General features: G+C 36.1%; 1 protein-coding gene across 5 annotated transcripts in view; it reads right to left on the reverse strand.

The window, feature by feature from the left end:
• pcdh11 (protocadherin 11) overlaps positions 1 to 27,910 on the reverse strand; it is a 203,360-nt gene that overhangs the window by 75,439 nt on the left and 100,011 nt on the right. For 4 of the 5 annotated variants that reach the window (XM_055034075.1, XM_055034077.1, XM_055034073.1 and 1 more), the window contains 2 exons: positions 15,872 to 15,931; positions 11,642 to 11,740 (listed from right to left, as the gene is read on the reverse strand). In XM_055034075.1, coding sequence (XP_054890050.1) covers positions 11,642 to 11,740; positions 15,872 to 15,931 — 159 coding nt within the window. The remainder of the gene's footprint in view (positions 1 to 11,641; positions 11,741 to 15,871; positions 15,932 to 27,910) is intronic. The other variant, XM_055034078.1, reaches the window with a different exon arrangement.

Here is a 27,910-nt window from a genome sequence, read left to right on the forward strand (position 1 = left end):
GTGTGAATTACAAAACAAAGCATTAATTAAAGTTAACCAGCTGCGAGTTCCCAAAGCTCCTCAAAACAGCTCAGATTCTCTCTGTAAACAAGCTGAATTCAAATACATATTTTACCATTTTGCAACCTCCAAAAGTGCTATTTAAAATACGGGGACCTTTCTTCATGACCTCAACTGGTATATTTAGCATAAAACCCACAAAATCACTATTTTCTCAAATTAATGTTTTGTTTTTGTCTGTTTTGTTTTTCCCTGCTGATGCACTTGCAACTTGTTACTGGTTTTGTTGTAACAAGCATCTCTTTCCGTGTCAGTGAAGGTAGTTACTTATGCAACATGTATAGCTTCAAAAGATGAGGAAAATAGTTGTGAGACGCACTCCGAGAAAGTGAGCCAGCTATTCGTCCTGAAAGAAATGATGTGACAGGGATAAACTACTTAATTGTGTATCCTAAATAGAAATATAATACAATCCTAAAAAGAAATCTATGTCAGAGAATCCCAGTGGAGAATAAATGCTGTTAGAATGGAACACCCTTTGCTGGTTTCCAATTAGCCAAGTGGGGGACCAATGAAATTCTTATTCTCAGGGTGTCAAATAAAGCAGGTTCATGAAATTGTTTGAGAGAGGAACAAGGTGTTCTTCAGTGTCAGCATTTTGATACAGCCACCCCAGCAAGCAGGAGTATTACAGCGGTAGAGGTGGTCTTAGTCCAGGGATTTATCATGGCAAGACCGCAGGGTGAGCATCTTTCAAAACAAGTAAAGAAAAAATAAAAAAGCAGAATACTGTGCAAACGCTTCTTGTTTCTGTATGTTTTAAGTCTTTAAAGAAATTCCTTTTTACATTTAAATTTAGTCTTTCCTTTTATTGTATTTTTTTTAGGGATCTTTACTTTGATCTTTTTAAGTGGTGAGACTTGCTCAGGAGATCTTTTTAATCTTCAGGGTGATTAACACTTTTGACAATCTAGTCTGAATTTATTAAATTAATCTCTTGTCCTTTCATCATCACAACAGATGACAAAAGTCCTACTGATATGATGCCATTGCTAAACTGAATCAGCTTAGTTGGATCATGAGCCATTTCCTTCCTCTGGCAGTGACGGAAGTTGTTTCGGGTAAATATTATGTTCATGGTAAATTTATTATGACATGAAACATTAACATGGATGAAAGCAAAATCTTTGTCCAGTCTTTGAATTATGAATTGAATAATAATAATAATAATAATAATAATAATAATAATAATAATAATAATAATAATAATAAAAACACTAACATGTCACAAATCAAAATGTTGTCCCTGTATAGATTAGGAGTTTCAACAAGTTTGCACAAGCTGAACATCAAAGCAAATTGCTCATAATGTTTTACATCTGGTTCTGAATTAAAATGAAGCCATTATGTAAGTGGAATAAAGATAAATACTCTTTTCAATTATGTCAAACTACATGCTCAGTTAACCAGAAATTTTTGAACTGCTCAACCCCTACTTGTCCTGGCTGTGTACACAGTGAGTCACAGCAGCTTGACTCAGTGTCTGTGGAGAAAGCTGGCTGAAACAGGGAGGTGCACACAACAAAGTGATCACTAAGTGTACTATCAAGGAGGAAATATGGAAAAGAGGATGGGTAGCCCACTTGATGTGTCAAAACGTCATTATCAAGATTCAGCAGCACTGTGAATTGTTCATCTGTTTGATCCGTCTCCCACTGAAATATCTGACAGTGTTCTTCATACAGACTGACAGAGGTATTGTCCATAGATTGTGATGTGCAGTGACACTGAATCACAAGCTCGTGTTTGAAGTAAAGAGTCTGTCTCACTGTCAGTCAGTGACAAACAAAAAGCACAATGATGATACTGATTAATGACTCCTGAAACATCCATGGGACTGATCTCCTGCAGAGAGGGAGTTGCTTCTATCTTAAATTTAAACACACAGATGTTAGCTGTAATGTTATTCAGTGGAAGTCATCTGGGTCCCAAAATGTATTCACTGTCATTTTTCACATGTTACCACAGGCAGGCATAAAGATTTCACAAAGCTTCTGAAAAATTAACAATCCAAATGTCTGTGGCCCCATTATAAATTCCAATGAGAGCACAAAAACATGAAGCGATAATAGTTTAATAATTACTGAAAATAACAGTCGGCTCTTGAATGCAAAACTGACAGGCCTTATTTAGGATTAACTTCATTTGTATGTTTAATGAATTGCTGCATTAAACTGACATTTTTCTAAATTACAGAATTAAATCCACAGTTAAATATTTGCAATAGTTTTGTACATGTAGATTGCATGAAGAATATAGTCTGTGGATTTATTTTGTCTCAACAACATATCATTGTACACAAAACTTCAATTTTGTTGATGGGATATCAATAAAGTTTAGGTTTTAACAAAACATTTTTAAATGACTGTGCACCACTTTTCAATCTTTAGAGTTTTTCCTAATCTAAAAAATATTTTTATGTTAAACAGTGAGACTGGTTGAAAGAAAAAACTGAATTGTATATATATATATATATATATATATATATATATATATATATATATATATATATAATATATATATATATATATATATATATATATATATATATATTATAGAAAAAACCCAACAAAGAGCAAGATTTATGTAGATGATTAAAAATATGAACCTACCCCAACTTTCACTGTTCTAGCAGTACAAAAGTAGACGTTTAACTTCTCAAAATTTTATCATCTGCGTCTGTGAATACTCATTTCAGTCTAAGCTTACTTAATATATAATAAAAGATTTCAAAACACATTGGGTTTTACTTTTTCTTCTCTTACAATGGTGACTTCTAATGAGGTAAAGAAAACAATTTTGAATCCTGTAAATGATAAATGATCTGAACATGGGAAGACATATTTCTGCTTGAATCACACACACTGACATTAAATATGTTGAGTTTTCCTGTCTGTTTCAAAGTAGGCCTGTCCTACTAAATTGAGATTCATCATTAGAACAAAGTCCTCCTCAGTGGCAGAGTTATTTTAGCCCCTCTTCCACTGCTGTTCACAGGAAATATTTTGGTATAAGGCAAATGTATGCTGCAGGATGTCTGTCCCATGTGTTCTTTTTTTGCCCAAATATCTTGCTGTTTCTCTGGCCACAGTCAAACACATTAACATATGTTCTCACCGTGCACAGCACTGTTCTGCATTGGTAAATGCCTTATTACAGCAATACCCGCTTTGTGCTCTCCCATTGAATATCCATAAGTAGTAAAAACACAGCTATATCTACCCACTCAGAACAGTAGGGATGCGTCTCACGTGACAGGGGGCCTCCTTAACATTTAGTCAGAGGCCGTCTTTGTCAAATTGATATTCCTCCCACTCACAGTTATAGCAGGTGGTAATAATGACAAATAGAGGCAATACTGCAACTGCATGGTACATACTGAGCATAATAAGGTCATCTGTTGGTTATGTTTTTTTTTTCCTCTCGTATTTATGCCTTTTTAGCATGCACAGTCAAATTCTCTCAGTATGACTTGCATCTCTAAAGACTTTGCCTGTGTGAAATATGCAAAAGCAGAGGGCGAGAAAAATATCCTGAGCAACGCAACTTGTTCTTGCCTTGAGAGCTTACATGGTTATAATAATTTCAAAATTCAAATTTCCTGTCATCATTTCAATTTCCCCTTTTTTTTCCCTTGCGGAAAGGTATTTCAAAGATCTGAAATGAATTTAACCAATATTCTTTGTGTTTTTGAACCAAATAAATAGAAAGAGGTGGCTTTTGTTTATGCCGTCTCAAATCTCAGTGATTTGAATGAAACTAGCATGTTTTGGAATTTTCTCAACATATATACATAATGAAATGTTTGTGGACTGAAACTGTAAATTATGATTATGATTATTATGATTATTATCATTATTATTATTATCATTACTGACAAGTATTGTATATTGTGAAACCTGTGAACATGTCCACTTTTCAATTTGTGGAATTACCGGTAGCTTCCAAATAATTATCCAAAGGCAAATACACTGGTTGTCTAAAACAGTAGGGCTTTAAACAAATGTGTCTGCAGGTCTGTGTTGAATAATGGTATTCATTCTTAATTTGGGCCAGTCATCGGAGAACATATTCCAAAAGAACGTACATCGAACACAAGAGAGACTTTTATTTTTGCACAAACAACTAAGAGAGGCATCTGTGTCAGCACACAGTGCTGTACTGATTTATAGTGGGAGGAAGGGGAAGAAAAAGAGCTAGGATACATAATTGAAACGTGAAGGCATTGAACAAAACTTTGCTCATGAATAAAATCATTACAAGAAAGTTTCTTCCAAGACCACATCTACGAATCCTTAGTTTTTTTTATGATCAATGCTGCATTCATAACTCAAACATTTCACACTCTAAAGCCATTTATTTACCATGTTTGATTTTTACATTTTTCTCATTGGTTATTATTTCTTCTTTTGTATCCATTTGTCTATGGATTTTTCTTCTTATTTCATTTGTTAAAATGCAAAAAAAAAGAAGATTAAAAAACTATTGTCTGTACAAACTGCACACCTATTTTAAAAGAGATGAAAATTAATCACATGCACACAAAAGTGAACAAGAATGCTATTCTTTTAGTGTATTCATCATTATTGGGCAATAAAAAAAAGTAAAAACAGTTTGAGGCCAAGCCAAAGTCTCTTTTTTTCTGATTTGTGGATCATATGTATCATTTTATGTACTATAGTGCATCTTAAATTATTTTTTTCATCATTTTTTTCACATAAAATTCTTAAAAATAAATCAAATTTGATACCAATAAACATCTAAAGAAATCTAGGAAGAAAGTGATTAAAGTGGAAATTTCGAGGGTTGCGTTTCTGAAACAAACAAGAAAAAAGTTATACAATGTTAAAAATAAAACATAATGTTCTGTGATTATATTGTAAAATCTAGAATTTCTGCTTATTATGATCTAGCACTAAACAGCTATTATGCAATAACATATCTTGCTATACATTTCACATTTTCATATATGGCCTATTTTGCACAGCTCTGGAGCATAATGAAACATGAAGTTATTGTGACTTTAGAAGGAGAGCTGGGGAACACAGAACAAACATCACCACTCGGAAGTAGAATTTGAAAGAAAAAGCGACATAATACTTGTTAGATTTGTTACTCATTCATATTCATCTACACACATACTGAGGAAAAAATGACTGATTAGCCCTCCTGTTAGATGTAATCACTGTTACAGCTGAAGAAAACAGAACGAACAGAAAAAAAAGAGATTTTTTTTTTTCACATTGCAAAATTTTTATATTGTTTCTGGAACTTTTATTATTTCAATTGAACAGTGATGCTTTCTGAATGGTTCTTACAGAAATTTTGAAATGACCACATCACAGCATCACACACATAAACCCCTATCAAAATAATCCCTAACCACATCTTCAGATTCATTAGAGGAAATTAAATTGTTTTGTTTTGCTTTGCCTAGATTTTCCACTGATGCAGTAGTCAAAAAACCACAAAATCTGTGGTTCCAAGGATCAATTTCAATTTAAAGCCCTGTCCCAGTCCAATAAGAAAAAATTAACCCACTCATCACTTCATTTAAATGCACACTGTTTCAGTGCAGACAGAGACAGAATGCTTACCAAAGGTAACAGAAACAACTGTGCACAGACAGTCTTTGATGTGACCTATTAATTAAACAAGTCAAGTTCTCAGTGAATTCTGCAGATGTGTGGAGAGGCAAGGAGATAAAACCTAGATACATCAACCCTTTTCCTTAAACTTACCATTTAGCATTTGAAAAGGTAGGTAAAATCATCAAATCTACTTGAAAACATTTCATAGTGGCCAGTCAGTTCTGCAATTATTCTGCTTGCAGTTGCCCATTACTTTTTCCCCCACAAGAAGCAATTGTGAAAAAAATGTTGTAACCATGGTAAAAAGCACCAAATATCTCTGTATCCTGCAGTTTTTCTACTAAGGTAAATTACAGTGAAAAACTGCCCGCACACAAGGGAAGATAGAAAGTCCACGAGTAGAGTTTAGTTGAAACTAAAACATAATTGCTAAAGTAGATTTTTTGTGAATCTGACATCAGGATATCTTGACCTTCTTAGAATTTAATGTTAACATTACCTGATATTAATATTAATGCCAGAAGCAAACTTATTAAAACATCTTGCTGTGCAGCTGACCTCTAGCAATCTAACTCTATGCATAACACTCATAAAACCCAAGAAGTGTACTTTAAATTTTCAAGTTAAGAATCACCACAATCAGAACCTGGCAGTCAAACAAACACTCATGCAAAAGAAATAGGATTACGAGACAAAATCCTATCATGGCTGAACTGACTCTCCTTCCACCAGCCTGTTAGTATTGTATCATTTCAAGACAAAATGAGTCGGCCATTAAAATACATGTTGCCTAAATACATAGTTTATGTGAAATGGGATTAAAAGCAAAACATGACTGCAGTGGTTTTTGTCTATAATGTGCGATTGGGGTTCACCTTGATGCTTTTTGCTTGTTTTTAACAAGCAAAAAGCTTCATTAGTCCAGATCTGTGAAAAACTGAAAACTGTGCAGCTTTCTCAATAGTCTAATACTTTTACAAACCATGGTTTGCTTTCAAAAGAGCAAAGTCATATATCTTTTTCTTTAAATAATAATATTTAATGATGATAATCCTCCACAACTAATTCAGCAGCAGAACAACAATGGAAAATGACAAAAGTGTTATACAAGGCATTGCACTTAGGGACCTGTGTTGGTTTAATGTTAACTTCTTGATTTGTTATGGATAGGTAAAACAAAAGTCAGGACAAGTCAGGAGCAAGGACACTAAAGTGAATTTGCTACAATTCCTTGCAGAAACAGAACAATATGAAAGGTATAACATGACAGTAATGAGGTTCTTTAATTAGGCTAAAGAAAAAAATTATTTTTGACATCACATCTGCAAGTGATCAATAAGTTGAAACGATCGGTTCTGAAGATGTGTTCTCCGGATCACACAGTTTGTTCATGCAGAACAGAAACTCTTCCAGCACAACCCGGGTACTTAGAGTGCGATCTGTACACACTGTAATAAGGCGCCACTCCAGCCTGTTGCGTATCTCTGTCTTTTCACTCCAAGTGAATCAACTACAGTGTCAAGCAACATAAAAAAACAAATGCATAGATGCCCCCATTCTCATTATCTTTGTAGACTTGGGTACAAAAACTAAATGAACAGGATGAAAACGAAACATACAATAAATGAAATATAAAAATGTACAGTATTTATAAAGTTTGCTTTCTCTTTTTGCTTTTTATTTATTTCCCACTTTTATTATTTCTTGTTTTCACTTCACTGTGATATAACATATTTAATGACCATCTGATTCAGCCACATACCATTTAATTATTTATTCTCTGGGTAGTAAAACAGATTTTGTGCATCATCACTCCCAAAATGCATGCTCAGCTTGGAGCAAAAACTAGTCCGATATTATACCAGTTTCAACATCGTAAACTGAGGTAGAAAAACTGTGCAAAAAGCTAAAATGATGGCTGGACACTACTCAGTGTTTTGAGATGATCACAGCATTTGCCAAGAGCAGAAGATTGTTGATCCAAGCCACAAAATGAGCGAACACTGGTCTTCGGAGTCCAAATATCAGTAAAAATGTCTGTCTTGTCTCTCTCATGTCTCAAAATATAAAACTATGATGCTGTTAGAAGACTTTATCTCTTGAAACCACACACACAAAAAAATAATTATATGCATCTAAGGGTTTGTGTGAACACTGATTTTCTTGTGTATAAACAATGTGCTTGTCAATGATGTACGCATATCAGGCAGTGTAATTACTTTTTTGAAGAAATAGTGAATGGATTTAGAATTTTGTCAGCATATTTGACAGTGAATTTGTTGATATAATCACTGCAGTGCTAGCAAATATATTCAGTGCTAGCAGTGTCCTGGACTGAGCTGTCCCTCACATCTCAGGATCACAGTAGGCTAATTTCTGTTAAATATTCCATGTGATAAAATATAACTTGTCAGGAAAATTTTGACCTTATGAGCAATGACAATGATTGTCTTGCTGGAATCTGCTGGCTAACTGAGTGCAGCAGATACAAATGTTCCAAAAAAGTATATATGTATATAATAGATATATGTTATTTTAAAACATATATCTATTAAATGAATAGAAATGTGTGTGTTTATTAATGACGTTACTACATGGGAAAGGAAAATGGCACCATCTTTGGTTGCTAGTGGAAACAAAATAATCCACAGTAGATACTGTTTTACAAGGTTATGATAATGGGGTTTCTGAACTTAAGACATATTTTTACTTTTCCTCCAAAGATTGTTTCAATTATATCTAAATTCTTAAAACCACCTTCCTATATTGTTTCATCTTGGTTACATGATCTATTATCCACCCATATTAACGGTATGGTAAATTCCTTTCCTCAGCATCATAGTGGTAGCTTTGGTATTGATTTCAAGAGTTGTGAAATTGTTAATTTAAGTTCAGTTTTTTACTTCATGGTTGAAAATGCTTTAGGCTATTTTGTGCTTTATTGTGCCAACTTCAACACTAAGGTATATTACATCCTAACAAGTCAAAAGTTATTGTCGTATATTTTAAAATTGCACCTTGAGTGCCATTACTGTAGCTTTATGCCATCAATTTCAGCATGATCTGTACAAAAATCAGATTTTGGCCTTCTTGAAAGTATTCCGAATTCAATTCAGGTATTATCTCCTGGACAAGCTAAGATGCTTATACATTAGCTATCCAGGCAGCTGGATGGCAATTCTGGAGCACACAAAGACTTCCCTTTAATAGGTTGGGGAGAGTGAGGAGAGCCAAAGCTATGCACTGATTTCCACATGGATATGGCCTATGGCACAGGGGTACTTGCCCTCAGCCATCTGCACTGATTTGACAAATGATTCTATATCAAAGGCTTCTGCACTGATTTGGGTGGTAATTGATTGGAAGTGAAGACTTCAAATCCCTGATTGGTTTAGCAGGATGTGGGGCTGAGATGTGATGGCAAGTGTGAGAATTTTAAGAATAGGCAGCAAGAGAGAAATGAGTCTACAGTGCAGGAGATTTGTAAAATGTACTCTAAAAGGGATTTTCAAAGTATGGGAAAGGTTGCCCTCCTACAGAGAGCAAATGGATAACTGTGCTTAACTCCCCTACCACCACAAAAAAAGCAAAAAAACCTTTTTGCCATTTCATTTTTGTAATTCTTCTTGATCTTGCTACACTTGACGTTCCATTCACAGGTTTCACTGATGTTGTGGCATTTACATGCCTTAGACATGTGTAGCACCACATGACACAATACTTTAGTTACCTTGTCATTTGATGTGCCAAAAGCATGAACTATCTACTGTTGTGATTACAGTTCATTTAACCTCCTGCAAAAAAACAAAAAATCTCCCCAAGTTCTGCAGACAACATGGTGACACTGGAGCGTCTTCATCTCGAAAATCTCAACTTTAACATGAAGGGTCATTTTTATTTTCTTTAATTTTTTACTTGGTCTACAATATAGCTTCAGTTACCAAAAATCTGTCCATTTTGTATCTGGCACAAGTTTGCTGAAGTACACTAAATGTTTGCATTTACTATTTCCATTTTTTTCCCTTCATGTTGTAACTCCATTTGCCCCATCCCAAAAGATATCTAGAAGGACCCACTCCTTAAACAGTCATGTATTGTACAATTCTTGCTCAATTACACCTTATGAGAAACCTAAGTTAATAAATAAGTAAGCATTTTCTTCACAGTATAGCCATAGGATAAATTTAAATAAAACAATGCAGCTCTAATGCAGCTGTCAGGGTATCTGATTTGCAAGTGTCTCCATGTAGACTGGATTTCACCATTCAAAAAGAGGAATTTGATTAGAAATGGAATATTATTGATTTGTTCCACACAAATGTGTAGTGTGATGCAGATATATGGGCATTGCAAATTGGCTTAGAGGGAAATATGTATTATGTCTTATCTTTCATCAATTTCCCCTAAGCCTTTGATGCCATTAGCCATCGTTGTGTAAATTGTCAGTCTTCCTTAAAAAGTATATGTCCTGCAAAAGAGTGTTAAAACCTGCTAATATTTTCCAAAAAAATATGAGGTTTTCTTTCATTTGACAGCAGCCAAGTATTCACAGATGAAAAACATATAATTTAATCATTAGCACTGATTAAAGGAAAAGGAGTAGGCTGCCAGAAAATCTCAGGGATTCCTTTTCAGTCCAGTACTATCTGTGGGAAAGACAGTTAACATGAAGTTGTTCCCAACAGCATACCTCCATCTTGAATGGCAGCTCTCTTGCCCTTCTGTGTTTGAATGGGTGAAAGTGGCATCAACACTGCAGAGCAGTTTGGTGCTAAGATGACACACAACTTTTTTTAAAGTTCATTTGGAATAGACTAAATCTAAACAAAAATGAATTGGGTCATATTATCCTTATGACATTTCAAGTGGGACCTTAAAGCTGTATATACATTTGAAGTGTTTGCATCATGCAGGCCATGCTATAACTAGCTCCAACCTACCAATGCAGTCATGTGAACAGTGTGACATGTTGAATATTCTGCCGATAAGCCAGCATAGTGCAGAGGATTGTTAATGCGGTTGTGACAGGGATGCTACGCACATATAGGCCCCACTGCCTTTATTACATGGCAGGATGACTGCACTGCATACCTTTTGCCATTTGACACAGACATGTGTTGTTTGCTAGTGACAGATGCTGCACAGTACTGGTCCCAGAGGTCACAAATGACCTTTGGATTGGCTTTTTTTTTTCAGTCACAAAGCATTATTTGCTTGACGATAGCCACCGATGTAACCCCGGGCATTGCGACGGAGCCATGGGTTGTTACTGCTCGTCTTTTGAGCTCACATTTACCTCAGCCGACTTTTGTGCTTGTGTCTACGTGTACTTGTATGTCAGAGAGGGAGATTGATTGAATATACGTGTGTCAGTGCACTTTAATGTAAAAGCACATGAATGCTGGTCTGCGGGAAGATGCCTCAATAACTACCAACAGTTGTGATGCTTAAACCTCAGCTAAATTGCTACACGTTGATCATCTAGTTCTGAAGCTAGACAGATTCACTTTTATCATGCAGAATTATTCACGAAGATGTGCAAGTTCTGTTGCCTTTTTTTAGTTGCAGAATGACTCTACTGGTAGGCATTTTATCCAAGACCACCAGGGTAAAGTGCTTTAAAGAAGTAGGGTGTCTGTAAAGGGTCTTGCTCACCTCTCTCTACAAGGGACTCTCTTTTAGTAACAAAATGAGACGCAAGATTTAAGTTATTTCAGAAATGGCAGAAACAAGTTGCAGTGCAAGCTCATTTTGTCAGGAGTAATTGAACTCTACCCAAACCCTCTCTGCATCTGATATCTTTTTATGTTACAAACATGTGCATGTTTATGAATGGACCACAGAAGCCCTTTTATTTTATTAGATGCACCTTGCCAGTACTGAGTTAGAGTCCATTTTACCTGTAGAACTGCAATAGTAACGATTCAACAATGTCTCAGAAACATTCCTCTGAGACTTTTCTCCTTATTTACGTTAGAGCAGTTGCTTACATCACACAGTTGAGGCAGATTTCTTGACTGTACATCCCTGATGCAAATCTCCTGTTCCACCACATCCCAGAGGTGCTCTACTGGATTGAGATCTGGCGACTGTGGACACAATGGGAGTAGAGTGAACGCATTGTCATATTCAAGAAACCAGTTTGAAATAATCTGATCTTTGTGACACATTGGATAGTCTTGGTAGGAGTAGTAGTTATAAAAAAGGGACATTATGGTCTTAATGGGATGGACATGGTCAGCAGTAATACTAAAGTAGGCTGTGGCATTTTAAAATGCTCAAGCTACTAAGGGGCTCAAAAAATATCCATCCCCCACATGATCCTGCCTTGCTCTTCATGCAAGGCAGGATGAATCTATCTTTTTTTATCCTGTTTACATCTGATTATGTCTGGCTATTGCATTCCTGTGTAATTTCTCAATTTTGCAGTGGAGGATGGTTGTTTACAGTGCTGGCAATTACCGGTAAGCTCCTTAGCATTGAACTGCCGCATTCCACACGTCACTGGCAAATGTTAGCAATTGGGTAAAATTTAAAACTTCAGCACAGTCCACACCTCTAGGAAGCAATCAGATCTCAACAGCCAAGAGCCCAGACTCTCTGTATGAATCAAATAGCATAGGATAAGGGGCTGGTTTTAAGCAGGTGACACCAGATTAGAGCTAAAATCGAGACATATGAGATGAGTGAACGCTTTCAAAATCAGTCCAATTTTGGTTAGTTTATCTAAGCTGTAGCCTCACTTTGCTGTTTTAGCTGACCAGGATGGCACCCAACATATTCTTTTGCAGCTGACGTTTATGTGCATCCTGGCGACATCCTAACATGTTGTGAATTTAAATATGGTGTTTGGTAAACCTTATCCAAATTAATGCTGTCCATTTATTGTCTACTACCTGTTTTCCTTGGTCCTTAATAAGGCATTTTGCTCCATAAAATGGCTAGGCAACAGATAATTTCATTTTTAAGTTTCCTGAAAGTAAAAATCTCCACAGAGTAAACAGCAAACAGCCAAGTAGGCTTAAAGTCACTTCCATGGCCTTTCTTCTACATTGGTGTAACAATGTCTTCACTATGTTTAGAATTCTTGCTAATGCCATGTAATCAAATCAATTTGCTGTTTGTGTTAAGAAATTAAACAGGTGTATCTAATAAATTGGCTGCTGCATGGGTGTTATTGCATCAGGCCATCTCAAATAGTTCAAGTTAAAATCATTCAGCTTTGACAAAGAAACAAACAGATCATAATTACAACTCTAAAGCTGCAATGGCATGTTTCTACGCTTGCATCAGTGATTATATTTCATTTTGTTCCCTGTCATGCAGTGATGTGAACCTGTAATGCATACTGGATAAAACCTTGTGAAAAACCAACAAAATTTCTACTGCCTCAAGCTCTGTGTCAGAAATATGATCTTACCTTCACCTCTTACACTGAATGCTACACTGTAATGATGGTGTGAGGTGAACCCACACATCAATTATTCACATAATGCAAGATTTCTCACTTTTTATCTTCTCACTGGCAAGGGAGGACCATTTAGGAAAAGCAGAGGTGAACAATTGAGAAAAAAAAAAGTGGAGTGAATGCTCGGAAGAAATAGAATTTTGCATTGCCCTGTCAATGCTCTTGATGAAAGTTATAATTGTAGTTTGATAATATGTGGACCATGGGGATGTTCACTATGCAATATGTGGCCTTTAGATTAGTATCACTATGGAAACCAAAGGCCCTGAACGACCTGTAGTGCCCACCCACTTGGACAGCCGTTAATCATCTTCGTTCAGATCCTGGCACTGCAGAATTTGGCCAGTGTGTCAAGAAGCAATTATATATACTTAGTGCTTGGGCATCAGATCTCCTCCCTCCTCCTTTTCCTCGCTCCCTCTCACACTCTTAATATAATCATAGAGCAGTCAGTTTTAAAGGCTTCTGTTCACTTCAATGTCTATCTGGGGGATTCACACAATGTAGAGGAAAAAAAAAGTTTCAAAAGAGAGAATATATTCCATTCTGAGAACCATAATAATCAGAATACTCTTTACATATAAATCGTATTCAGCCATTTACTCATTTTACCAGCCTCCTGAGCTGACTGACATACTAAATTACCCCAGCTGGCCCCATTGCATTCACTGCACATATTGGGCTGGTGCGGATCATGGAGACTAATGTGAGCTGACTAGAGGGAGATTATGTTCCGCTGCTAACAGCTAAAACGTGAATAACACCATCCACAAACTCACGGTGTTCCCCTGTTACATCAACCCCGATCAACTATTTGAAGATGGAAAGAGAAGAAGTCCAGTCAAGATATAATCAGATAGAAATATGGCAGACAGACATAGTACAGGCATCCAAAGTGAGGTTGTAGTTCCTGCACAAAAACATTTTCCAATGCCTAATTATATTAGATTGTGCCAATTATCAATTTGTAGCACAGAGATAAAATGTTTACTAATGTGAGTATTTTGCAATGATTGCTGTTTTCTAAATTATAAAAAGGGTGTTTTCAGTTATGTGCTATAATAAGGAAAGTTATGTGGCAGTGTATATAACTGCCATAAAATTGATAGCCCTTCCTTTTTTATAGGAAGAAATTATTTCTGCATTAAATGATAACTTTAAAAGTCACAAATTAGTAAAAAGTGCTGAGTTGTTTCTTTACCCCAAATGCTGGGCTAATGCTATTGGAACAGACAGTAGGTGATTTTCACACTAAAAAGACTGACTCAAAATATTGACTTAAGTTAGTTCTCCATTGTCAACTCTCATTGTGTTAGGTTAAAATGTGTGAGTCCCACCATGACTCATATATTGAGTGAAACTTTTGTTTTGAAAACCATCTGTCTCACAGGCCATTATTTTCACAACATTTTTATTAGCCTCATTGTTAAACTTTTGTCACTTTGACCTCTCTTCTGGTTAAAAACAAAAACAGTCACCTGAACCTGCAGTGTTAAATCAACTGAGAGCTGGATATGTCCATATTTGATCCAAATTACAATAGCAAAAACCCAAGCTAGTGTCTAGTTGCACTGCAGTTTATAGAGGACTGCAATTTCATTCTCTTTATCTGTTTAGCTTTCACTTGCTTCTTGTTTTTGTCTTGTTACTAAAACAAGATCAGGCAAAAAAAAAAAAAAAAGAAAGAAAAAGAAAAACATACTTGGGCAACAACAACGCATGATTAGAAATATTTTTTTACTGCGTAAAATTCCCTGCTTGACACACACATAACACATATCAGAAATTTGACACAGTGAAAAAATCTGGCAAATTGAGAGGGAACCATGTTCAAAGTTCAGGCCATAGAGTTAAGGACCAGACATGTTATTTTGGCACTGACATACAAACGACAAAGTAAATTGCTTTCCATTAGATTTCTCATCAACAGACTGGGAGGAGAAACACATTGGTTTGTTATCATTTACTGTCTAGCAACTATCTTTGGATATGAATGCACCGAGAGTCATTTTAGACAGCTGCTTGTGCATTAGGGATGTGGAGCAGTGCTAGGCTTTGAACAGTTGATGACAGGCTGTCAGACAGCCTCCATCCACTGGGCTCCTTTTACCAAGGTCCACTTTTGCAATGAGCCACTCTCCACCATAACAGCCATTCATCCAGAAAAGGACATCGGCATTTTTGATGTGTTTGGTGCTAAGTGAAGTAAAGTTGTGCGAACTTCACTGTATAGCACCCTATCACATTTGCAAGCACACGCTGAGAGGAAAGGTTGAAGGGGAGAGTAACTTTACTTCACTGAGATGACTTGAGACTATCAGAGAGAAATAATGACTTTGACTGGGCCTGATAAGTACTAATTAGCATTGAATAATTCTGCCCTTCTTGCCTCATGTTAAATAGGTCTTGAATGATTAACTGTATGCTCAAAGGAAGAGCCAAAAATGAAATTGTTGGTTTGAAAAAAAAGCAGCTTCTTTTAGAATCTCTGGTAAAAAGTTAGAATTTATACATAATTTCACAAAGAATAATACACTCATTGAGGCTTTGATCGAACTTGTGAAACAAAAAAAAAAAAAAAAACACAAGGTTTGCAAAAACCAAAGAGTAGCATTTCCAGGAAAAAAAGACAAAAAAATAAAATAAAATAAAAATACAGACTTACATTTTAACTTAAGAACATCCTAAAATATCTACCATTATTTTACAGAATTATGTTTTATTCCTTGACTGAAATAAAGCAGGAGCTTACCTTATGAGGACAAATGGGTGGTGGGGAGTTAAAAGTCTTCTCTGGTGTCTGGCCGGGGTTCTACAAGAAAAACACATTATCAGGGATGTGTAGAGTGCATCTCCAGGCAAATCTTTAGTGACAGAAGTTGCAGCTTATGTCCTGGTGCTTGCTATTTAGCATTTTTGTTATATTTTTTCATGGGGGTTAAGTGGCTCTCCACTTCCACTCTCTGCCACCCACTAATCCAGAAGCAGCAGCTTTTGTTGATCGTCACATTTTAAATGTTTCAGGAGCCTCATTTCTCCAAGCCTCACTTAGTGGGGAATAAGGCGATTTACGTAACATTTCCCAGACATTTTTATCCAGAGGGTCTCACAAATGAGTGACATACAGGTTTTCAAATTTATATCTCTGAAAAGTTAATTATATCAGTAATTCAATTCAAAAAATTTAATTTGTACATATAAAACTCTCAATTCTGTTACCTATGATTTTCAGCTAATGCAAAAACAAATTCCAGTTTTTCAGAAAATGGTAATTTGGATGATGTTGGAGTAGTACTGTACACCGTATTTGATGGGTTGTGGCTCCTTTTGAAGGTGATACTGCAGTGTGGCATGAAGGTATTCAGCTTGTTGTACAGCTGAAGCATCAAGGAACCCTAGTTTACTTGAGCAAAAAAGTTCAGCTCTTCTGTTGGGTCTGGTACGTTGTCATACTCTTGACAATACCTCCTGAAGTGTGGGGGAGGCGGGATAATTTTCAAAATCAAACACAATCTTGCTTTGACTTAGAATCTTTTGAAGGCTGTTGTTGTATAAGCACATTTTTCTATCAGAAGTTTTACCTTTCACTAAACTTTCCAATGTTGGATACGGCACTGAACTGCCAAGAACTTTTATAATGGCCTTTAGTAGCTTAATCTTATTTGGAGTTTGCATTGCGTATAAGTTTAAATAAGCAAGCTAATACTATTCAAATGGGCTTTTTAAATTGGTGTTTTGTAATATTCTACCTTCCTGAGAAGAATAATTGAGGGCTCTCAATGAAGAAATATCACAATTAACAGAAATAAATGCTTGAAATACATCACTCATTGCAAATACATCTTTGTAGTCTATGAGTATCACTTTTCTTTTAACTGAATTCCCTAAAAAAAAAATCCCTTTTTTATTTTTAAATTATTAATATGCACCAGTTTGTGATTACCATGGAGTTTGGTGTTTTGCCCAAACACTAGAATCTGCAAATATTTTCTCTCCTTGACCATTTTACTATCCTGATTATAAATTTCATGTTTTTGCCTTTGTTTTCCAGTTCTCCATATTTCTATCTCTCCACATGGATTATAAATCCTTCTTTGTCAGAAGATTTCACTGAGCATATGTTCAGGACTTTTGCAAAGTCCTGGTAGCACCTTTTGAGGTTAAATGATCATCACATTGTTAATACACCAATACATCACTCAGACACAAGAAAACACCATTAAAAAGTACACACAAGGTACGCCAACAAGGCAACAACAGATGGTCCTGCTGCTTGTGATTATGCAGAGATCCAAAGTATTTGCATTCTCACAAAGCAACTGCACAAAAAAAAGGAGTAAACAACAAGCCTTTTTAAACTGACCTGGGTGAGAAATGAAAAGAGCAGTGGGTGAGGCCAAACCCAGCAGGAAAGTGGATGGGCTCAGAAAATGTCTTTTGAAATCTACTAAGGGTCTACCCCCTGGGAAGGCCCTGTTGATTTCCAAGCAGGTGCTTTCAGTTATGTCCTCATATCCAATTATGTGCCTGTGGTATGTCTGATGCGCTGTGACACTATTAATGGTTGCCTTATGGTATCACCAGGACAGATGAGACACTCAGCTCTCCAGACTCTTAACATCTATATTTCATTGCCGCGTAGGAGGAGAACACCTCACTGGCCGCAGCAGCCGAAGGAGGAAAAAAAAAAAAGAAAAAGAAAAACAAGCAGGCTTTCAGCGTAACGTAAACACCATGGTATAAAATATAAATGACTAAATGGCTTTTTCTGTGACGGTAGAATTAGCAGACAAAATTTTCCCTACAGATTGGGGATGTAACGTAGACATGATATCTTAACGACGACAAGCAAGCACATATTTTTTCCTTCTTTTGGAATATGAGCAAAAAATGGGTTTTGTTTGTTTTCTCAATGTTCTTTTTTTTCTGGTTTTTCCTCAGAGATGTGATGAAATTACCCGACCTTGGATCCAGACTTTGCTTCCAAAACAGTCCATTTTAAATTCCTTGCTATATTTTAAAGATGGAAAAGAAAGTGATTTTTTCCCAATTAATTATGAAGTGACCAAGGCATTTTCAGTACAGAAAATTTGGCCCTTTTCAACTGAAGGTTAATCAATAAGTTAGAAATGAAAAAGAACAGCCTCACACAATTCATTCCACTATAGCTTGTAAATAACTTAAAATATATTGTATTTTATGTCAATTTTTAAATTTCACATGGTTCATTAAAAAGCACAAATAATGTGATGAAATAAAGACTGATGGTATAAAATGTGTTTCTAAAGTCAAAATGGACTTTTGTTCATTTAAGTAAGAATCCCTGATGCCAGCCAGAGATGATTTAAAGTCCCTCCATTTGTTTGTACATATAAATATGCACTTTTTAGCTACAGCGATAGTTTTATTTTAAAGTTTCTATTCTCATTTCATTCTTCAAGCTTGGTTAAATGTCACTTTTTATTCACACATCATGCCTTTGTCACCCAGTGCTACTGAATCCCACTCCTGCAGACACAAATTATTAATCATTAGTATTTCATCAGTGGGAAACTGTGCAGCTTTTGTGAGAAACAGCTAATGGCTCATCCTCAGATTTATGAGAGATATGGAGGATGGCACATTCAGAGGAGAAAACCAAAGTGAGAGCACAAAACACAAAAAACAGCTGTCACTTTTCAACTTTGGTCATTGACATTTTGTATCTGATAAAGAAACGACATTGACAGAGCTTGCAACAGAGGGCATTTGATTACACCACATATTGATGTTTTTGTATTTTCAGAGTGCTGCGGGTGGTTATTGTAATTTGATGAGGCCCAGAGAGCACAATTCTATGATATATAACAGAAATAATTTTCTGAGGAAATAGAACGATAACTGAAAAATGAGGTTTCTTCGTCTGACTTCTTGGAGACATGCTGATTTGGTAAAAATGCTTTTGCTCTTCCTAAAAACATTTTTTCTCTTCAACCTGATACCTTCCATCAAAGGCTCCTACAACTCATAAACAGTCTTAATTACCTGTGCTGAACAACAAGGGACATACAACACCTTGCACACTCATTGACAACACTGAAGTGTCAAAAGCACAAAAAAATTAACCTTTTATCGCTGTGTCACATTCTGTCTCTGAAGATGTTAGAAAAAAGAAATCAAGTACAATTTTTGAGAGGGGAAAGAAACTCCCATTCATCTTTACATGAAATCATTTAGATCACTATTATTGGCAACTCAGATAATTTCATGAAATGGATGTAGTCACACAATATATTCACACACCATTCACACCATTTTCATATTACACCTACAATCCATTTATTTCATTGGGATTTTTTGGTAGACCAACACTAAGCACAGCTTAATTCTTCAATGGAAAACAGAGACACTTGATTTAATTGTAATAATTTCAGTCATGATATAGATCTAAAAAGTGTGGCTTGCATTTGTTTTCAGAGTCTGTTAGACAAGACATTGCAGAATGTCTGTTGAATTTCAGTTTCAAGACTTTTGGGCTGACCGTTGGAGATAGACACCAGGGACAAAAAATTTATAATACTGGATGGATGGATGGATGGATGGATGGATGGATGGATGGATGGATGGATGGATGGATGGATGGATGGATGGATGGATGGATGGAACAGGTCTTTTGCATCTTTGCACAATCACAGATGTAAACATTGGCCAATTTTTCTTTACCAAATAACTCAAGATGAGTCAGATTGGTTGGAAAATGTCTAAGAACACAAATTTACATACGTTTTCTTTGCTTCATAATGTCTTTCTCTTTGTCGCTTTATTGATTTGCTGGTTGAGATTTTTTCAAGCAAATGCAGTATTTGCAGGGAATACTGGATGAATGTGAAGCCAACAGGGAACCCCTGAATACCAATACATGTATTTGGGTTTGTAACAATATAAAATGTGGAAAAGTTTATTAGCCTATGTCTGTTTTGTAAATATGGTGAAACAGGTGCCTCTTTCTTTTAGCCAATACTTAAAAGTTGAAAAGACAACAAAATAAGTAATTCAAGTATGAGGCAGGTATGTGCCAATGCTAATAAGTGAGGAAATAACTACAAAAACATAGCCTGAGTCTATAATCAGAACAATATTCAGAAAGTTTATGAACAACTTTAACCGTGAGACACAGTTGGGATCTACTGTAAGTTTTTCTCACCATTACAAGTAAGAAAATAGAAGAAATATAAAATTCCCAAAACTCTCAGTAAAAGAACTGCAGAAAAGATTTTCATCTTGGGGCCACCAAGTCTCTATTGCACTTATTTATTTTGGGGCTTTTCTAGGCATCCTTGGCAATAATTGTGGAGGGTGATGTATACCCCCAATACAGGTTCATGTAGCAGGAGTAATATATAACAATGTAGTCACATTCATTGCTTCCCCAAGAAGCCTCACGGAAGAGAAACAAAAGCACCATTCAGAGCAGAGTGGACAGGGACTTGTGGCACATTTGTGCTCATCACCCCCAACGACTCTGCCTCTATTTTGTGGACATACAAAGAGGCTTTATACTGTGATCTTGCCCAGCCTGTGCTAAAGTGCAGCACAGCATTCAGTAAACTGTATTCCTATCAGTTAGTTACTTCTTTTCTAGCTCCATTTGCTACCCCAACACTGCAGCCCTATCCTACCCCCTTCCTCAAAACGACCAATAATATACAGTTCTTTGACTGGGATTAAAGGAGCAATGTAGTTCAAGGATTATCAAATGCCTTTGATCATGTGACTGCCATGTTTTTGATCTACAGAACATAGCTCCAAATATATTCTCTTTCTCGTGCCTTCTGTCTCCATCCCTCTCAATGGATTTCCCCTGGCTTGCCTATTCTCTGCAATTTGAGAATAGTTCTTGACAGGCAGTGGAAATTCAGAATGTAACAAGTATAATACACATACATCTTTTGAGTGTGTTTTTTTTATTTTTATTAACACTTTAATAAAAGGAATGAAGCTTACATGTGTTAGGCAGGGTGAGAACGCTGGATGATGAAATTTGATATCATGAGTATTTATTTATCACTGTAATGTGTTTATAAAAACATAAGGTTGTTTCTAAAACCTCAGTAGGTTTAGAAACCTGTACTGATTTCCAAATTCAGATGGAAGACATCACGGCTCTCTTCTTTAAGGATAATGACACAGTTGCTTGGGGTTTAAAGAACGTGACCCCACTGTTTATTATGCGCCTTTGAAAGACAAAGTTAGGTTTGAATTTCTTTAATCCCCACTTCAGCTCAAACTGTACCCTTCTGTTGTTCATTAACAGTTGCCTGGAGCAATATTGCAATATTTCAGTTCAAGCACTATTATTATTTAGAGGCTGAACAGGACTTGCAATCAAAGCAGTATCTTTGTGTCCAATACTTGCATCACAAAGAGAAAACCATTATTGAAACATATGACCATGGAGCAGGAAGATACATAGCAAAAAATAAGTCAAAGTAAAACAAAAATGTTCCATGTACTCATCACACAATCATCTCACATTGCTGACATTGCCAAGGCAAGAATTTAACATATCACAACAATTATTTTGATGAGTCTCCAAGCAATACAACATTTCAGTGAATAGCGCTTGGACCTTGCATCATTACAAGGCGTGGTTTCAGGCAATGAAAAAAAGAAGCCCATCAAAAAATGATTGAATATCATTTTAATGGGTAGATCCCCACAAGGCTTTCATACTGTCTACCTGCCATTTTATTAGATAGACCATGTCAGTCATGCTGGGGGACACAAAGTCAACACACGGACAGGCTGACAAGACATAAGCATGCCGGCTTCCATCTTCCTCCCAGCTTGGCATGTTTATCTAGTCTTCCATGTGCGCTTAGTGCAGTACTGTGCATATGCATACAGAATGATGAAGGTTCAGAAACCAGTGCCTGAAGGAAGCTGCACATATAGCACAAGTGCTTTGAAATTCTGCCAGGGTGGGCCTCATTTGCAAAGCAATTTGACAACAAAAGTAAAATACTCTGTAACCTCAAACCCAATTCTGGAGGTGCTGAGAGAGGGAATTTGTGTGGTTTACATCCGGTGTCTTGCGTGCGTGTATGTGTGTTTCTGGCATGGCAAGTCTGCAGACCTTGCATTGCATCAGTGCAATGTCATGACTGATTTGATAAAGAAAAGGCATAACCATTCTGTTTGAGGGGGGAGTCCCAAAGACACAGAGGGAGCTTGCACTTGAGCTAAAGCTCTACTAAAAACAGTGTGATTAATAAACACACAGCCGTTGTATTTAAAACGCAACATATTTCATAGCATTTCAAGTGTTTTGTGTAAAATTTTGGAACAAATTCCTTGTTTGTTTGCACACATTTGGTGCATAAAGTTGATTCTGATTCTAAATATGTACTGTCCAAGTGCCATGAGATCCAGTTCATTTCCAATAATAAGCAGATGGTCACTATCCATTCCTCTTTGTTCTTTGTTTACCAGGGACGTTATTTTTTATTATTTTGCAGAAACGGCCTCTTTCTTGTGCAGGAGATTGTTTTTAAAATGCAGCGCCTCTCTGGATTAACTGGAGCAGGATTTGGTTGTTTGGGGGATTTTATTTTTCTTTTTACAAGGCAGCTTAGTACTACTTTTATTGCCCATAGAATGCTGCTGCTAGAGTTCTTGCTTTAGAATTTTTTATGTACTTTTAGAAAAGACACCAAACAACATTGCAAAAACCATTTATATCCTAACATAATAATCAAACATTCTGTACGCGTATGTCATTTTCTGTATTTGGTGGTTCATTAAAGCTTTCTGTTTCCCTAATGTCTCATAAACCATCTCACAGTCTTATTTTGTCAGGGGATTCTGGTTTTTATTGTTTTGCAATCGCCCTCAATGGCGTTCCATACTCACTGTTAAAGTTTCATGTTTTGGAAGCAAAAAAACTTCAGGCCATAATAAATATTTTCTAAACTCTCTCCACTGTTCACATTACATAAATTTTGTAAAGTTCAACAATAAAAAAAAAAAAAAAAAGCAAATGTAATACACATACAAAAAATAAAAAAAAACATAGAATAGTAATTGTCAAAGTGCTTCAACTGGAACTAGGTTGCAACATGCTTTATTTTTATAATGGAATTTTTTTTTTTATGTGATTTCAGGATTAAATCATAAAGTTCACATAAGGCAACCATTTTATTGAATCTGATCAACCAGAAATGAACTTCAGAAGTATCGATGTGCTCTTTCAGTGACTTACAAAGGTTCTTCCAAATCTATTACATTTTGATGGCATTACTTGTTCACTGTCCTCTTTAGGTTACCTCAAAGATTTTCTGTCAGATTTATCTATGGTTTCTGTGATAGGGTTAAAGCAATGGCTCGGCCATTCCAAATCTATTTTTTATTATTATTTTTATTTTGGATTTCTTTTTATTTAGAAATATGTTTGCGCCCAAACAGTGCTACAAAATGACATTCATCCTTATCATCAGGTTAACTGCAACAACCTAAATATTCCATCTCTAAACAGACTAGCATGTAAAAAATGTTTTGGTTTTATGTGCCTTTTTAAAACCACAGACCCATCCGATGCTGTGACCCCAGCAGTCCTGGGATTTGTTTAGTGATGCACACTATCTTTTAGGGTTGTGGCTCAAAGGTTTGGATTTGGTATCATCAGAACACATTCCCACAAGCTTTTTGGGTCACAATGGTAATATCAATTTTAAAATTATTAATGACTGTCTTGACTGTAAAAAAAAAAAAAAAAAGAAAGAAATGGAATACAAAGAAAGACAGATGGTAAAACTTTGTGCCAGGTGTGAGATCAGTAACATTGAATGCTTGCATATGTTTTGACAGTGACAGTTTAATGTGTTACTCCTGAACACATGAACCATTTATGAAATATATATTTAATCTATAATCAGTGAAAAAAAGAACACCCACAATTTACAACTTTCTCTTTCTGTAACCTCCAATAGTAATAAGAAAGACAATTTAGAAAATAAATGTTCCACATATATAAAATATGTGTGACAACATAATTATTTCTCAAACAGCGGAACAGCAGTTTTGACTCAAATTGAGGCCATGCGACGAGAGACTGCTTGATGAAAAGCGTTCTAATCCTGTCATAGTTTGGGTGACTTTCTAAGATAAATACTTTGGCATTGTCTTGACGAGAGAGCCTTGCCTCATTTTAAGTGTCTTTGGGATCTGGATCAGTCCAAATGATGGGAGTCAGACTTGTACACTTGACCATATAATGTGCCATGCTTGTCGAAAGGCAAGAATACATTTCTCTCTTCAAAGTATGATTCTTGGCCTGCTCTCATTGCTCGTTCTCTCTAACCAATTTGTCATTCAGAGACCAGTATCGCTGCTGCCAGCGCCGGGATGATAGCAGTGGGCCTTTCTGATCCAGGCAGTGGCAAGGGAGTAAGCCAAGTGTTACACGAGCCACCCCGGGACACCGAGCCGGCGCTTTCGCCGCCTGATGCACGCCTCCATGGCCTGAGAAGAACTAGCTTTGCAGATGCTTTTGATTCGTTACAGAATGGAGCTCATCTACTTTGTGGGAACATTTGCTTTGTGCATGCATGTGCCACATTTGTGCTTGTTTGTGTGTTGCAATAGCATGTTTTGCATGAGAATGCATGTGTGTGACAAAACAGATTAAAAGGGTATGTTTGAGTGTTCTCTGTACATCTGTGCATGGATGACTAAGAAGCAGCTTTAAGTATAAAGATGCGGTTGTGCTGAAATGGGGCTAAGGCTTAATTTTCTGGTTCACAATTACAATGTTCACTGTGTACTGATGACCTAAAGAGTTACTGTCACAGCAATGTGCTTATGAGGTTAGAATTTTCCCTTCGTCGCAGTCTTCTATAAAGGTAAAAGGAAACAGAAGTTTGTTTTCACCACTTCATTATTCTTGTTTTAAGCAACAGTTAATGCCCTCATTCAAATGCCTGAATGCTGCTTTGCTGTTAGGCTTATCATCAAGTTGCTCAATTTACTCCTGGAGTTCTTTCTCTAGCTGGTTGAGCAGAGAATTAAGAATATTCAAATTTTTTATTAGCAGCGAGTTATTGCCTCTCATGGTCAGGCAAAACTTTCTGTTAATAAATTAAACATCCAATCACGTTAAATTACTTGGTGCGTAGGCACAAGAAAAGCACCCAGAGGTCTTTTAATTTAATTACCTGTTTGAAAAACTGACAATATGATCTAAAACACCAGAGTTAAATAAAGTTATGCAACTACTTAGAAAAAGATGCTTAACAAGTGCAGAGTTCAACCTGCTTCGCATAAAGTCTAATTTGGCCTCCCATCCACTTTTTTATGTTCTACTGTATATTTTTATGCAAACAGAGCTGGTAGAGTAGCTGCCACTTTGTAAATGAGCCAATACAGTACATATCTCATAACAAAAATCTATCAGGACTGTAGCCTTACTAGAAATCATTCAGAAATGAGCAATTGGTTGAATTGTTCATTTTTTTATGTCAGAACTCTCAGTCTGGCAAATGAGTTAAAGAATCTAATGTCCCCAAGTCAGCAGAAAGCCTAAGCAGCAACATGATGTCTTTACTTCAGCAATAAATCTTTAAGATGTTCATATCTTAGACTTCTGGATCATGTTTTCAAGGTGATTTATAGTCCCACGTTCCTCATCTGCAATCTGACTCAGAAAGACAAGAAGATCCGCTAGTTTGAAGTTTTGAACACTGCACATTTACTACTCCTGGGGCCTTTTAAGGATGCATATTAACTGCCAACAGCTGCTGATAATAATGTTAGCATGCTAACCAAAACATAAACATACTTTCTTGACTCAGGCCAAAATTAATTTGACCAGCATACGGATATTCTACATTATTGCATCACAAGACAGATTCCTCTTGCACAATAAAGAAGTCATAAAGAGTTGAAATTGAAAACAAACCAGCAAAATGAATGACATTGTGAACTAAATCATGGCAACACAGACAAGTAAAACATTGTCCAAATGGTACAATTTTGGACAAGTGTTTTTGTTCTGATGAACATTTAATTCATGTTTACAGAGGGAGTCCAAAGCACGAGTAAACTAAGCCATTGCCTGGAGTTTCCACACAAGCAGGGTTTCCCAAAAGACTCCTTGAATTTGTACCCAGTATAGAAAACAGAAATTGTTGGCTGTTGCTTTTTCTGCTTTATTTATACAGGAAATCTTATATTTCCTGTATTTTTTATTTTTTTTTGAAATAGCAGATGTAAATATTTTAGTCATATTTCGTTTGACTAATTAATACAATATTTAAATTCAGTGGAGACTCTTTTTTTTTCCAAATCTGAAAGAGTACAATGTGTACATAGCAAAGCTTTCCTAGTTTTTCACCTTTAGCTATACTAGTGGAGCTATAATTTGATAGTCGTACTGTATCTTAATCTTGCCAGTTGCTTGTGGGTGAACAGGAGTCACACATCATGTGAAATAGAACTGCAGTAAATCTAAATAAATACCTGACATTTTTATGTAAAGACCCATTTAATAAATTAGAATATTATTGAAAAGCACATTTATTTTAGGAACTTTATCACTAAGTGAAACAAATTATATAGAGTAATTACATCCAGACGGATGTTTAAAAACATTTATTTCTGCTAATTATGTTAATTTTCCACTTGCAGCTAAAAGTATGAAATTTGAAATTAAAGTATTTCAACAGACCAGGAAAAATATATATAATTTTAAAAACAAAATTAGTTGCTAAACAATTTTGTTTAAAAACTAAAAATAATAAACAGGTATGTTCCCTGCTTAAAGGTTAAAGAGGCTTTTTGGCACAAGTATTCTAATTTATTAAGTATAACTGTATGTGAGTGCAAGCAAAATTATTGCTTGCATTCATTTTGCAAGCACTCATTCTCATAGGAAAAAAAATAGGCCATTTCTTTCCTACTGAACTGAGTCTCTATACTGGATATGACTGCAAGTGCAGATGAACAAGTCAGAGAATTAACACTTTTTCAATTTGTTTACAATGATCAAATAACCAAACACCACTTCAAAAGTCCATTTCATTTAGGTAATTCATTGCTGGTTCTCTAAGTCTATTTAAAAGATAATGCTCATTTTAAAAATATTTGAGAATTATGGTGCTGAGGTGGTGGATGAGTAATGGATTTAAATGCAACAGGATTTTCAAATCAAAACCTGCTCAGAGCCCCTTTCAGCTTTGGTGTGGTCCTGCACCGTTAAGCAGGGATGCTCCATCTCGACCAAGAATTTAACCATGCACAGCTAAGGAAAATTCTACAAAACTAAGTGCATTATATCTTCATAGTAAACTGCCATCTACCATTATCCATCTAACATTCAGCTTTCTGTCTCTCTCTCAAAAAAAAAACAAAAACGTTTTGTTCACTTTGTATGACAAACGGGAGCCTATAGCAGCTAACCAAATGCCTCGCCAAACCTTTCTTGATGTACATTGATACACATCTCACAAAGCAACATCAGACTTTTATCTGTCTGAGCACAATTCAGTTTTTGATTGGGAATGAATCTAGAAAGCTTCAATCAGTTTCCCTTGTACGGGCACAGTTAACATGTCTGCGACTGCTCCTTGTGCGCTGATGGCAGGGACGTGGGCGATTAAGGCCAGAGTCCAATCAAACCAGCTGTGTGCCATTTCCCCTGTGGTCCTGACTGTGCCAGGAATTTGTTCCACACTAGAAGCGGGGAGAGAGGCCCAAACCAAACCCCAGTCATGAGAGTTAGGGCCACACATGAACCAGGACATGTAGACAGATTGGG

The sequence above is a fragment of the Poeciliopsis prolifica genome, unplaced genomic scaffold (genome assembly GCF_027474105.1).
Source record: "Poeciliopsis prolifica strain line A6 unplaced genomic scaffold, Auburn_PproV2 SCAFFOLD009, whole genome shotgun sequence".
NCBI lineage: Eukaryota > Metazoa > Chordata > Actinopteri > Cyprinodontiformes > Poeciliidae > Poeciliopsis > Poeciliopsis prolifica.